We start from the raw sequence: 16123 nt of genomic DNA, 5'->3' as shown, positions 1-16123 counted from the left end.
TTCATTTTTAAATACCTATCCAACAATATATCACACGTTGGGGTTGGATTGAAAAAAAATATCAGCCCCCACTTTACATGTAGGGGGGTACCCTAATAAAACATTTTTTTCCATTTTATTTTTGCACTTTGTTGGCGTGATTGATTTACATATTGGTACCAAATTTCAGCTTTCTAGTGCTAACGGTTACTGAGATTATCCGCGGACGGACGGACGGACGGACGGACGGACGGACGGACGGACGGACGGACGGACGGACGGACGGACGGACGGACGGACAGACAGACATGGCGAAACTATAAGGGTTCCTAGTTGACTACGGAACCCTAAAAATTGTGATGTTGATGTTATCCGTCGCCTATAATCAGAGATCGGATTTTTGTGCGTCTACTCATACTAAAAGTCATTAAAATGACGTAAGTCACTTGTCGCAAATCCGTCCGATCTCTGCCTATAACACAATCACAATTGACCCTACTTATATCTCACATAACAGTCGACTTCGACGACACAGAGGAAAGGTGTTGGTGCAATTCTTCACCCGTTACCATACGTCACGTATTGTTATTCTTTTATCCTAATTAGATGCTAGGTGTCCACTTTGCACTAGACTATAGAGGCTTTATAATTTGGCCTCCGGCCGGCCGTGTTGAACTGTCGATTGCTGCAGGTGTTTGGCACTCGACCAACCTAAAAGCGATGTTCATAAAATAACGTAGGTCAATTTTCTAAATAAAAGCCCTTATACGTACTCTAACATGGTGATTTCTTTTAAAGACACGCTAGCCCAGGCATATGATCTGTGCCAAGGCCCTAAACTTACCCTAGGGCACATCTCGGACATTAGCGATCAAATGAAAATGAAAATGAAAATGAAAAATGCTTTATTTAGGTATCAAAGTGTCGGCTTATTACATTTACATGAGATGTATGTTATCGCTTAAAGTACATATTCTAATAGTGTCCTGAGCTCTAGGTTAACCTGTCAGGGGTTAACCTGTCAAATATATGAAAGAGGCGCGTTCCTATATTCTCTCGACCTACACGAGTGTAGGTAGTAAGATATGACAGGTCAACTGTTCGCGTTTTTGACAGGCGGTAACTGTGAGGTAACCGAGAGGGGGTGGGCCGCCACGGAGTTTATATCGTTGTATCATCATCCTACTCAATAAATAGGTATTCAATGTTTACAGATGCTTTAGAGGCTTAATTACATATAGCCACTCATGGAATGCCACCAGGCCTCTTAGATTTTCTGGCATTTCCGTGCATGTCAACCGTCAACCCACCGTTCTCTGCAGGTATTTGGCACGTGACCAAATAAATGCACTATTCGTAAAGTAAGTAAATTTTGTTCCTACAAGCCCTTTGGCCAACCATTTTAATACTATTCTCAAAGGATATCTTACATACAAATTCATGGCCGACCAGGGGGCCGATTTTTGAGTCTCACGGCGTTCGAATTCAGAAAATTGTCACTGAAAATAATAGGCAATTCACCGTTTTCAACCGGTATTTTAGTGAAAGTGAGACTCAAAAATCGGCCCCCAGGGTTCGTTGAAGATACTAAAAGTCGTCCACTACACGGTAGGCATTCTATTTTTTTAGGGTTCCGTACCAAACACGTACAAAAGGAACCCTTATGGTGCGACTCTGTCCGTCTGCGGTCTGCCACATTACTAAATATCTCAAGAACTACTTATATTTATTATCAAGTCGAATTTAATGCAGGCCATAATATCTATAACGTAACGGATAATGTGAAGAGTCTCTAAAGTCTCTATACAAAAGACCAAAGTGAACCTAGCCTAGCACAACAATACAATTCTCCATCGATTGTAAGTTTTATTCTTCTAGGAATAAAGCAGGCAATCGTGGAAAGTTTTTCTGGCTCTCATTACTCTCAGATGGAAAATTTAGCTAGGACAGGTTCAACACTATAGCAATGCCAAATGGAATAGAATTGAATTGAAATAAAAAGTTGAGAATGTGAACGTTTATAAATTATAATGTAACGCATCTCATCAAAAGATTTTCATTTGCACCAAAAAGGTTACTATTGGGGCCTAATTCGAGTCAAAAACGTGACAGAAGATGATATAGCTGTGGGAATCATTATTTATTTATTTATTATTTATTTATTTATTTATTATTCAAATAAGTTACACAGCATAACAGTAAAACCAAAGCACTGTGAAACTAAAAAATAAAAACAATAGGTATAGCACATAAAACAGTAAAAATCAGACAAAAAAAAAACAATATTCTATTTAGGCGACGACGTAACAGCGTGGCTCCGTTGCGTCGTCTGACACGGCGTAGGGTTCGGCAGGTTGCCCCGGAACCGCCGAAACACCACGCCCTTCGGCCAGAAGTCTGCACTCGCGATGGTGTCCTGCAGCGGCCGCGGCACTCGCAACAGATATCATATGGTATTGGGACCGTGCGCGATGACACGCCACGTGACAGGTGACCATTATGGACAACATTGTCGCCGCTGTCTAGCGAGAAGTAAGTAAACATTGTGAAAAAATTAAAAAATCTTGTGTTATTTTGCTTATATTAGACAATTTTGGACGATAATGGTTACAACATTATCGCCAATAACATTAAAATTGTTGTTTTCAGTGAGAAATTAACAAACTGGTGACTAAAACGGGGTTTCGTGCCATCGCTCACGAAATCATTTTCCAACCTAAGACAATGAATAAAGACAAGAAATTGGTGCTAGCTGGGCATTTTCTACAGATTGAAGACTTTTTCCACCACTTGTACCTATGTGCAATAAAGTATAAATAAATCATTGGCTTTTGAAATTGTTGATCAGTTCACTGCTATGCTATGTCATTTTCATAGGCTAACTATAGGTATTATAAATATCATTTACAGGGTACAGGGTTTATTGTAAAATTAAAAACAAACTAGCTATAATAACTTTTAATTATACATAGTACTTATACATCACAAAAACTTGTTTCATTTACTTGAAAATATTAGAGGTTTACCCGATATCACATAAAATATGTAATCATCAGTGCGATGAAATAAGTTCTCAGGAATTTTATTTAAAATGTGATAAGCCTTCAGCGGATGGACTACTTCTGCTTTTATTGTTCTCGTGCTCCTTCGTCCGATTAAAACCTCGATATTTACGCATTTTTGTCAATCCGTTTAGATTTGTACACTGGAGCACACTTAAGGAAACAAATAAAATGATTTTGGAACATAACTGGGATTGGCATCCACGTCGGCTTTTCTACCGCCAATAAAATTTGCACTATAAATTCACCGTAAATTCAATTCAATACTTGTATCAAAAGATTACGCACTTTTAAGTAAAACTTCAGAGGTTGGACGACACTTTTCTTCTTACGGCAACTATTCAGTTAAACGGTGGTTCCGTTTCCACCACGGTCTTGGAAATAGCTAAAATTTAGTCAATATTTTTCTTGGAGTTATTAGAATTCACCATAACAAATTTTACTAGGCCCATATTAAATTTATCTCAAAAACGATATGAAAATGTTTACTGCAATATGGATTTGACAGCGTAAGTCAGCGACTAAGATGTCAATTTTGGCCGTAGTGAGCGCTGTGATCGTTTTAGCTACCCCCTCCACCCGCTTTGCACCCTGCCAATAGATGTGTATTGTGTTAAATTATGTTTTGACCATAATTTTCGGATGCCGACGAAATCTACCTATACCTATTATAAACATGTCTAATTACAAAGTATACAAGTTTGTTTTCATCACACCCGCACTTTAAATATGCAATTGCACGCAGGCGGAGCGTGAGTTATAGAAAAATCGTTCTCCCAAGGGAATAATGAAATTTCTTGTACCGTACTTAATTTTTTTACATCTATTTACATATTTTTTACATTGCGAGTGTGATGAAAAACATTGTGTGTAACTCGGGGAGTATGAATATTACTAACTCGAGTCTTTAAATCGCTCCGGCAAGCCGTCGCGATTTAACTTACTCTCGTTAGTAATATTCAACTTCCTCCCCTTGTTGCACAATGTACTATTGTGTATGTATACACCGTGTTTTTATTGAATTCCGTTAACTTCGGCATATGTGAGTGTGCACGGAAAAACGTCCCACTTTGTCGACTGCTATAAAACCGATTTGTCAGTTTATTCATATAAAGATACTTACAAGTAAATCTCGCCTTAATGGTAACCGACAAAGTGGGAGGTTTTACTAAACACACTCACAGAAAGTTAGGTCCATTACAGGAAACAGAATAGCGTAGTTAGTTTTTTAATTCGTAACTTTTTCCTGAAAAACATCATACACCTGCGATAGATGTTACATCAATTGTCATAGTTTTGACACTTACTTAGTGTGAGTTAATTGTGAAGTCCGTTTCTCAATCAGCAATTAAAGTAATATTTATCGCAGGTGTATGGTTTTATAGAAAAAAAATACGAATTTAAGAAAGCTAACTGTGCCGTTCTGTTTTTTTATAATGGACCTAACTATATGACGAAGTTAACGGAATTCAATAAAAACATGGTGTATATGTGTATCTGTTATGAATGGAATAACTACAGATTAAGTCAACTAACAATACATAAGTACAAGATGTTATATGACAGGTTAGAAGTTACAAGGGCTGGTTACGACTGTATATTTATCATGCATTATAATAGAAGCCTTATACTTTCCTTCTAGTTATTGGATAGACGACGGTCGTGTTATACCTAAACTAATTTACATATTACTGGAAAATTGTGACTTTGGCTTAAGTATATATTTTAATTTTACAATATTTATTTATGTAACTTCCTGTCTTAGGTAAGCCGAAACAAAATTGCCGCCACTTTTTCTGTCATTCATATGATTGCAATCAATATTATGCGCAATGCACCACCGCGCATGGTTCCCTAGGCTGACCCAACCGCCACACAAAATGAAGCTCTACCTCTTGAATCCAAGGTTCAGTTCCATTTAGTATTTCGCGCCTAGCCCAGATGACAGCGCGATGGTTTGTTAGGGACAGTGTGTATGTGAATCTTGTTGTGAACGCGGAATTTTGTACAGTGTAACGTTTTACAAGTGTCCAGTTGAACAAAAACGTCACTAATCTCCTCAATACACGTAATATTAATACAGTGATTAGTAACTTCATGATAAATTGAGCTGTGCTTACTGATTTTCAGTTGTTTAGTTTTGTAGGGCGTATTTCATTTGTTTAATTAAATGTGTGTTTACGTGAGAAATGTATATTGATTATGTAGGTATTACAATAGGTATTAGAGCTGAGAGTGAAAGATTAGTGTCAAGGATGTTTTGGTAAAACCGGCGTGATAGGTATAAGTTATATGGTACACCTGCGTGCGCAAGGAGCCTTTTGCCTATATTCGTAAAAAATATGATACATTTTCTAATAATCCACTCTGAAATGCATATAATTTACGGATGATAAGTTTATAATATTTACTTAAAATAAAATCGCTATTTATTATAGCTTGACTATGACTATTAGGCAGAACATATAGTTAATGACTTATCTATTTTCCGTACATTTCAATCTCATTTCATTAATTAAGTAACATGTTATTTCCTATTAGGTAGTTCTACTACGCGTAATATCATCTTTTTTTTTTCAATAACCTCCGGTAATTAAACATGTAGGTACTTAAGTTTAATTAACTGCTAATTCTAAATGTTATAATAATAGAATTGAATGGTCGTCATAAATGTAACAAGTGCCTTTAAATGATATATAATTATATTAATAATTATCTAGTGTTGTACCTACATGACCTTGGGTCTCTCGAGTCTATCGAATATCGAGACGAGTCTAATTTCTAGAATATGACCCTTAAGTGATATGCGTTTTAAACACTTCCGAATTTATAACTTTTATAAATCCTGGATCAAATATTTTTAAAGCTCAACACAAGCTGTCTGTCTTTGCTTGTACCTACGTGTTATGAATTTTATATACATTTGCGGTTTGAATTTTTATGCAAAAAAGGTTATTTTATTTTCTGCAAAGTATATGGTCAAATTCTCTATATGACATTCGAGTCTGTAAGAAGTTAAAAACAATTCACATAGAGTCTGAAACCCCCAATTACCCAAATATAAATAAAAATAAAATAAAAACTAACACGAGTCTTAAAGCAGAAGACTCGAGTCTTAGCCACACTATTCATCATGCCAACTCTGACATAACACGTAACTAAAATGACATTCTCGGGTATAAAAGATTAAATAGCGAGACGAAGGCAAACCACTCCTGCTATGAGGAAATAAATACCTATTACCTATCGAGTTTCAGTTGCCGAGCAAATTTACAATCAATATCAGATTATTATCAATGTAAGCTGAGCCTATCTATTACCAGCCGGCGTATCATGCTGCCAATTTTATCACTTATCCACGTGCCACGTGGATAAGACATCTGTCACTCTCACACTGACATACTTGCTAAAGCGTGACGGATGCTTTATCCACGTGGATAAGTGATAAAATTGGCAGCATGATACGCCGGCTGGATTTATTAGGTATGTATGTAAGGCATAGGAGACTGGATGGAACATAGTGTTTCATGTTGATTCCTAACATATTGCAAGATTTAAATACATAATAACTTAAAAAAGGGACATGGGTCGTGAAGTGAAGCGAAGGTCATTTCTGCAATAATCTGATTTTACTTAGGACAAATCACATATGTAAGGGCCGGTTGCACCAAACTGTCTGTCACCGTTAAAGCATTCGTTAAATAATGTATGGGAAGTTCCATAGACCCCTCCTGCGTGACGATGATGTGTCTGTCAAATGTGGTTGATGCAACTGGTCCTAAATGATTAATCGTAATTGCTAATGAAATTCGCTAGGGTATAATGCAATAATATAATTTTAAATGATTATTTGTATTTATTTTCTTTAGAATCAGCTCAATGAGTTCTTCCAATAAAACAAAGTAGTTTTCCTTCCAAAATAATAAAATAACTATACAAAATAAAATGTGCCGATAACAAAAACTAAGAGTAAAGAATGGTGGTTACCCTCGCAAGTGCGGATGGACTCGACTTGAGTGAAACGAGTGTACTTCAAATACCAAGTCATTAGTCGCTTTAGAAGAATATTTCGGTAAGTTTACTCAATTTTCATTTATTGTTAGAATTATTGTTTAATTAAGCGATATTTTATTAATGTAAGCTTCGGTATTTTGAACAGCGTTAATCTCATGATCAAATTTGTGAGTTTCAATAACGACATTAAAGAAGACATGTTTATTAAATACGTAACGATATTTTTATAATTTTTTTACTCGTTCATGATACTTTATATAAACATTTTATATTTTTATCTACCTAAGTAGGTATAGGTATATTAATTCCTGCATGTTTTGTTCGTCGTAGTCATAACCTAGCTACTGATACACGAACCATAAACCATAAATACCTCAATGTAGAGCGATGGCATACCATAGTCCATAGTTAGTAAACTCCTTGTAGGATGATTATTATGCATAAGTATTCAGAATGTGGCGAATGCTAAAAGTTACCTGTGTACTGGGATTACTTTAATCATTGATTTTAACTACTTATTAAAATGGTTTCTTAAAGATTTTATCATAACTAGCCCACCACATCATGAAATACAAGCCGGCGTTCTAAATCAGATCCTCTTTTCTCAAAAATGTTTTCACTCTTTAAGAAATCCCAGTTTACAGTATGAAAATTACTCATCTAGCTGAAACGTGACAGAGTGACGTGACCCACCACAGTCACGTTGGAGTCAATGGCTTCAGTCGAAATTCTAAATCCAAACCGATTTTGTAGATACTTGAGAACCTTGTAGCTATTTTAAATGAACTTGCATGTTATCAAAACGTTGTAGGTATTTAGTATTTACATATCAAATAAATAGGTAAATAGGTAGCCAAAGTGATGTAGAAAATCTAAAATGTCGAGTATTTGATGCTGTCTTCTCTTCTCTTGCAATTAATTCTGTGAGCGTTTTTCTCTAATTTGTAAACCCAAGTTGGGGTGTAAACTTTCTTCTCCATCCAAGATACAATAAAATAAACCTGTATTATGTATTATTACAATGTATTATGGAAAATTTGAAACTAATGAAGTGATCAAACTTCAATATTTTCACGAATTTGGCATCAAAAGTACATTTAAGAAATAGAAAAAAACATTCACTTATTCGGAACAGGGTAATTAGTACTAGAACCCGTTAAAGAGCTAGCATTTTTATAGCCTTATGTTTCTAGGTAGCGGCATGGCGTGTATGGAGTATGTTATAACCTAAATACCTCGGCTTAGGAGCTTCAGCTTTGACAGAGCTTATTATGCCAAGGTACTAACTTTAGCGCATGTGCATGAATTCATAGCTTCCTTTACTTTAGTATTTCTCGGGCTTTGTTTACTTGAAGAGGGCTGTGTACTTAGGCTAGAGTTTTGTTACAGATTATAGATACCATACCCTTTAGCACAACTTGCCTTGCCGCGTGCGAGTCCATACATTAAGTGCGACTTCAAGTATGGACTCGCGCAAGTTGTGCTAGAGGGGATGGTATTATATAGGTCAGTTGCATCAACCATAGCAAACACATCAAGGTCACGTAGCAGAAGTCTATGGAAATTCCCATGACAAAAACTTTGCGAACGCCAAATTCGGTAACATACGGTTTGGTGAAACCAACGAAAAGAGTCAGTTGAACAGTCGGGAAAAATTCCTCTTGGATGTTATTTGTCATTGATCAGTCTGTAAAATGTGGTTGGTGCAACTGGCCCTCAGGAAACACAGACTCTCTAGTTACAGGATACGTAGGGCACGAGAAATAGCCTAGTTCGTAGCAGCTTCTGATTAGTGTAGCAATTTAAAGTTTAACCTACGAATATTAAGGCACACGCTCATATAATTTTCAAGCCTTTTTGTAATATACATATATTTTAATATTGCACCGAATAAATGCACCAGTACCTACTCATTTCAGATATTTGTACGCGTTAATGCAATACGTAAGGTCAATACGAGTAAGTGTGTCATAAGATCAGTGTTTATTGAGAGTTCATACGTTTAGAATTAATCGTGAGCAGCAAGTAACAGAAAGTATGAACTCGCAAAAACTCCTGTGACAATAAGGCCCACTTGCATCAGCCACTTAACTCAGGGTAGTCGGCTGTCACCCTTGGGTTAACCCACCATTTTCGTTGGTGCAAGTGGCCATAAGTAATAAAAACGTCAAATGTGAAGGCCAGACACTTCTCCTTATGACACACTTAACCGTATTGACCTTATATGCATTTGTATGTGTCATGTTTATTGGGCTTGTTACTTTCTACATATAATAACTAGATAACATATCTTCGCTATAAAACCTAACAATAGATGTCGATAAGCTTTGTAAATAATTGTTATATCACCTCTGTTCCTTGGCTAGAATCAAGAATTGAAATTAAATAAAATATTTATTTTCCAAGTAGGCATATTACAAGCGCATATGAACGTCAAATAAAGCTACGCCGGCTCTAACCCTACGCCTCAGCCTGATTTCAGTTCCCCCTCAGGTGGGGGTTATACACTATGGGACCGGCAAGAAACTCGGCGGGCCACTTCTTTACAAAACATTACATCTTATAATTAACATGAATTAAAAAAATAAGATACAATTCATAAACATCGCTTTATCCTAATTTCTATATCGTGACAGATTATAGAGCGTGCGCAGACAGAGAGCGGTCTGGAGTTCTGCGTTCCGCGTTCAGAGTTCTGCGTTCTTTAGAATGTACCGAGTCTGTAGCAGCAACGCACACAGCGGGCAGTCTGCCCGCGGCGGTCAAAGCGGAACGCCGCGTTCTAGCGTTCTTTTCCCGCCGAGACAGAGAACGCCGGAACGCGGGGATGTCCGAGGTTGCAAACACAGAAAAAATAATGAATTGGTTAGGAAAAAGAAGGATTTCTGAGGTCGAATCTACGGATAGTACACGACGAAATGCTATTATGTTTATTTTATCCTTAATAAATAATTACTATGTCCTAAAAATACAGCCAGCCTTTTATTTTTCTCAATTAATGAAACTATTCATCGACTGAAGCCGAAGCTGTCACTGAAGCTTTAGTAGTTTCATGTGTTCTGCCTACCCCTTTATGGGATACAGGCGTGATTGTATGTATGTATGTATTCATCGACATGCGAATAAAAATATCGAATCGCTGTTCATCTGTAAGGAGAATTTAATAGGTGGAATTCTTCATAGAAAAACGAACTTTTCAGTGACATGTTGCATGTACAAAGACACAAACGAAACTAGAACGCGAGAATTTGAACGCCGCCTGTGTGCGTTGGAGCTCTTGAGCGGTCAGCGGTCACCAGAACGCGGAACTCTGACAGAACGCAGACCGCTCTCTGTCTGCGCACGCTCATAAATACCTACCTATATACATAGAAAATGTGAAGTAATAGAAGCTGTAAGAACTAGTAAACTTTCTCAGTATTTGCAGCTTTAAAGGGCTGACTTTGATTTAGTATGTTATTTCTTTGGGAAAGTCAAATAGCCGAAATACACTGAAATAACTGTAAATATGGAGTTCTTTCCGGTTCCTACATCACGTGCACAAAACAAACGAACGCCTGTCCCAAGCCTCATATGGCTTCCAATTGGGTATTATCAACGGCCCCCAAGCGCCAGTGACATTTTTATGAGCACGTTCGAGCAAATCCTAGTCTTTACTGACTGAGACTTAATCCTTTTAGCGAGCGGCCCTAAACCAGAAGGGTTATCCTTTATCAAGGCAGAGGACATTTTTAGAAAACACTTCATCAGAACATGTGTTAAATATCTAAATCCCTATGTAGGTAACTTCCGTTGGTGTGAAGTACATTCGATTGTTATAAGAACGAACGAAATTTGAGCATGACTATTATGCCAGTTAAATTATGTAGATAATTAATGTTTATTCATTTTGAGTTGTTACTAGTTCTGAGGCCGGGTTTGCCCTTTATGAGGTACAAGGTTTAGTTCGATACAAATTAGAAGATTCGCTAAAAAATATAATACGACTAAAACGTAGGTACTTTGGTATTTCTTATCTCTAGGAAGTCTAGGTAGTGTCGGTAGTGAAATACGATGTCAAGGACACCCATGACTTTATAAACCAGTCAGTAAAGAACTCTAATTAATACTATCAGCCGTGATAGTTACCTTACCTATCTAGTTAAAATAGAAAACTGTAAAACGAGTAAAAAGATGTTCCAAGCCTTGGCGCTAATATGATATACAGGTCGTTGCGTAAGAAGCAGACTGTAAATAATACGAGTATCGCAAGGGTTTTATATCGATCACAATTATATGTCAACAACTCTGCAGGGCAACCATGAAAATCGTATTCGGTTTTATACTTTCTTGCTCGATATTTCTGGTCTGGTGTTGAGTTAATAAGGCTTGTAGAGTTAGAAGCAGACTCATGAGGTCTGATAACTTTCATAATTTGTGGGTATATAGCGAAACTGTATTGGTGTAATTTATCTTTATTAGTCTTTGAAAATAAAGAATCAGTCATTGTTCGATCTTGTCGTTTGATTGATAATGATATGCTCCCTATACTTTTACATGGCGCAGTCGGTAGGATCCGAACCTATGCCCCCAAAGGGAATCTGATTTCCATTCAGGCAGGCAAGTATGGTCGCGCGATAAATGATAAAACATCTGGCCGTCCTTAGTAGTCCATACTTGCCTGCCAGAACTACCATTCAGGCCGTTTGCTCTAAATATTTTACATAAAAAATGTTTTTGGCGGGGTAGATTTTTCACGAAAGCTCAGGCTCAGGACTTACGTAATTTTTAACTTTGCTGGCTGTTACTAATCTCTTCTCTTGTGTCACTAAACTCACTAATTGCAAATAAAATTGAATTTATTATCAGATAGATGTCATTTATTTATCACTTATCATCAACGTAAATGCTAATTATGCACACTACAGGACAAATCGCGCTACACACTGAAGTTTAATAGCCTTATGTTATGTCTGTCTATCTATGTCCCCATGCAATAAGCTGGTCGAAGTACTAAGTTACGGTAAATTAGTTTCACCATAATCACCAGTAGCAGTTGAGCATCACATCGTAATAAGACTAATAAGCACGTGAGCGTGCAAGGAAAATAGTTCACAATTAATCGCCTATTTCGATAAGTTTCAAACATTTTGGTTCGAAAGCACATGTGAATGAACTCACACAGATTTATTCCTAAAATAATGAAGATCATTTTCGCAGGTCGGCGGGCGGGTCGAGCTGCGCGGTCGTCGGCGTCGAGGAGGCGAGCGACAGCGACGAGCAACATACGCGGCGCCACCTCCGCGTGCCTACACCGGCGCTCCCCGGACAGTGAGTCTCATTACTGGAGTATAGCAGCGACGAACAACATACGCGGCGCCACCTCCGCGTGCCTACACCGGCGCTCCCCGGACAGTGAGTCTCATTACTGGAGTATAGCAGCGACGAGCAACATACGCGGCGCCACCTCCGCGTGCCTACACCGGCGCTCCCGGACAGTGAGTCTCATTACTGGAGTATAGCAGCGACGAGCAACATACGCGGCGCCACCTCCGCGTGCCTACACCGGCGCTCCCCGGACAGTGAGTCTCATTACTGGAGTATAGCAGCGACGAGCAACATACGCGGCGCCACCTCCGCGTGCCTACACCGGCGCTCCCCGGACAGTGAGTCTCATTACTGGAGTATAGCAGCGACGAGCAACATACGCGGCGCCACCTCCGCGTGCCTACACCGGCGCTCCCCGGACAGTGAGTCTCATTACTGGAGTATAGCAGCGACGAGCAACATACGCGGCGCCACCTCCGCGTGCCTACACCGGCGCTCCCCGGACAGTGAGTCTCATTACTGGAGTATAGCAGCGACGAGCAACATACGCGGCGCCACCTCCGCGTGCCTACACCGGCGCTCCCCGGACAGTGAGTCTCATTACTGGAGTATAGCAGCGACGAGCAACATACGCGGCGCCACCTCCGCGTGCCTACACCGGCGCTCCCCGGACAGTGAGTCTCATTACTGGAGTATAGCAGCGACGAGCAACATACGCGGCGCCACCTCCGCGTGCCTACACCGGCGCTCCCCGGACAGTGAGTCTCATTACTGGAGTATAGCAGCGACGAGCAACATACGCGGCGCCACCTCCGCGTGCCTACACCGGCGCTCCCCGGACAGTGAGTCTCATTACTGGAGTATAGCAGCGACGAGCAACATACGCGGCGCCACCTCCGCGTGCCTACACCGGCGCTCCCCGGACAGTGAGTCTCATTACTGGAGTATAGCAGCGACGAGCAACATACGCGGCGCCACCTCCGCGTGCCTACACCGGCGCTCCCCGGACAGTGAGTCTCATTACTGGAGTATAGCAGCGACGAGCAACATACGCGGCGCCACCTCCGCGTGCCTACACCGGCGCTCCCCGGACAGTGAGTCTCATTACTGGAGTATAGCAGCGACGAGCAACATACGCGGCGCCACCTCCGCGTGCCTACACCGGCGGCGCTCCCCGGACAGTGAGTCTCATTACTGGAGTATAGCAGCGACGAGCGACATACGCGGCGCCACCTCCGCGTGCCTACACCGGCGCTCCCCGGACAGTGAGTCTCATTACTGGAGTATAGCTCTGGAGTATAGCAGCGACGAGCGACATACGCGGCGCCACCTCCGCGTGCCTACACCGGCGCTCCCCGGACAGTGAGTCTCATTACTGGAGTATAGCTCTGGAGTATAGCAGCGACGAGCGACATACGCGGCGCCACCTCCGCGTGCCTACACCGGCGCTCCCCGGACAGTGAGTCTCATTACTGGAGTATAGCTCTGGAGTATAGCAGCGACGAGCGACATACGCGGCGCCACCTCCGCGTGCCTACACCGGCGCTCCCCGGACAGTGAGTCTCATTACTGGAGTATAGCTCTGGAGTATAGCAGCGACGAGCGACATACGCGGCGCCACCTCCGCGTGCCTACACCGGCGCTCCCCGGACAGTGAGTCTCATTACTGGAGTATAGCTCTGGAGTATAGCAGCGACGAGCGACATACGCGGCGCCACCTCCGCGTGCCTACACCGGCGCTCCCCGGACAGTGAGTCTCATTACTGGAGTATAGCTCTGGAGTATAGCAGCGACGAGCGACATACGCGGCGCCACCTCCGCGTGCCTACACCGGCGCTCCCCGGACAGTGAGTCTCATTACTGGAGTATAGCTCTGGAGTATAGCAGCGACGAGCGACATACGCGGCGCCACCTCCGCGTGCCTACACCGGCGCTCCCCGGACAGTGAGTCTCATTACTGGAGTATAGCTCTGGAGTATAGCAGCGACGAGCGACATACGCGGCGCCACCTCCGCGTGCCTACACCGGCGCTCCCCGGACAGTGAGTCTCATTACTGGAGTATAGCTCTGGAGTATAGCAGCGACGAGCGACATACGCGGCGCCACCTCCGCGTGCCTACACCGGCGCTCCCCGGACAGTGAGTCTCATTACTGGAGTATAGCTCTGGAGTATAGCAGCGACGAGCAACATACGCGGCGCCACCTCCGCGTGCCTACACCGGCGCTCCCCGGACAGTGAGTCTCATTACTGGAGTATAGCTCTGGAGTATAGCAGCGACGAGCAACATACGCGGCGCCACCTCCGCGTGCCTACACCGGCGCTCCCCGGACAGTGAGTCTCATTACTGGAGTATAGCTCTGGAGTATAGCAGCGACGAGCAACATACGCGGCGCCACCTCCGCGTGCCTACACCGGCGCTCCCCGGACAGTGAGTCTCATTACTGGAGTATAGCTCTGGAGTATAGCAGCGACGAGCAACATACGCGGCGCCACCTCCGCGTGCCTACACCGGCGCTCCCCGGACAGTGAGTCTCATTACTGGAGTATAGCTCTGGAGTATAGCAGCGACGAGCGACATACGCGGCGCCACCTCCGCGTGCCTACACCGGCGCTCCCCGGACAGTGAGTCTCATTACTGGAATATAGCTCTGGAGTATAGCAGCGACGAGCGAGCATACGCGGCGCCACCTCCGCGTGCCTACACCGGCGCTCCCCGGACAGTGAGTCTCATTACTGGAGTATAGCTCTGGAGTATAGCAGCGACGAGCGACATACGCGGCGCCACCTCCGCGTGCCTACACCGGCGCTCCCCGGACAGTGAGTCTCATTACTGGAGTATAGCTCTGGAGTATAGCAGCGACGAGCGACATACGCGGCGCCACCTCCGCGTGCCTACACCGGCGCTCCCCGGACAGTGAGTCTCATTACTGGAGTATAGCTCTGGAGTATAGCAGCGACGAGCGACATACGCGGCGCCACCTCCGCGTGCCTACACCGGCGCTCCCCGGACAGTGAGTCTCATTACTGGAGTATAGCTCTGGAGTATAGCAGCGACGAGCGACATACGCGGCGCCACCTCCGCGTGCCTACACCGGCGCTCCCCGGACAGTGAGTCTCATTACTGGAGTATAGCAGCGACGAGCGACATACGCGGCGCCACCTCCGCGTGCCTACACCGGCGCTCCCCGGACAGTGAGTCTCATTACTGGAGTATAGCAGCGACGAGCGACATACGCGGCGCCACCTCCGCGTGCCTACACCGGCGCTCCCCGGACAGTGAGTCTCATTACTGGAGTATAGCTCTGGAGTATAGCAGCGACGAGCGACATACGCGGCGCCACCTCCGCGTGCCTACACCGGCGCTCCCCGGACAGTGAGTCTCATTACTGGAGTATAGCTCTGGAGTATAGCAGCGACGAGCGACATACGCGGCGCCACCTCCGCGTGCCTACACCGGCGCTCCCCGGACAGTGAGTCTCATTACTGGAGTATAGCTCTGGAGTATAGCAGCGACGAGCAACATACGCGGCGCCACCTCCGCGTGCCTACACCGGCGCTCCCCGGACAGTGAGTCTCATTACTGGAGTATAGCTCTGGAGTATAGCAGACGAGCAACATACGCGGCGCCACCTCCGCGTGCCTACACCGGCGCTCCCCGGACAGTGAGTCTCATTACTGGAGTATAGCAGCGACGAACAACATACGCGGCGCCACCTCCGCGTGCCTACACCGGCGCTCCCCGGACAGTGAGTCTCATTAC

General features: G+C 43.1%; 1 protein-coding gene across 1 annotated transcript in view; it reads left to right on the top strand.

The window, feature by feature from the left end:
* The window catches only part of LOC125233796 (GRAM domain-containing protein 2B-like), a 95166-nt gene that overhangs the window by 3517 nt on the left and 75526 nt on the right, over positions 1–16123 (top strand). Inside the window, exon 4 of the mRNA XM_048139899.1 lies at positions 12255–12365. Within this exon, the coding sequence (XP_047995856.1) occupies positions 12255–12365 (111 nt within the window). The remainder of the gene's footprint in view (positions 1–12254; positions 12366–16123) is intronic.

Source organism: Leguminivora glycinivorella, chromosome 15, assembly GCF_023078275.1.
Source record: "Leguminivora glycinivorella isolate SPB_JAAS2020 chromosome 15, LegGlyc_1.1, whole genome shotgun sequence".
NCBI lineage: Eukaryota > Metazoa > Arthropoda > Insecta > Lepidoptera > Tortricidae > Leguminivora > Leguminivora glycinivorella.
The sequence above is the reverse complement of the archived record's forward strand: the minus strand, read 5'-3'. Positions and strand labels throughout refer to the sequence as shown.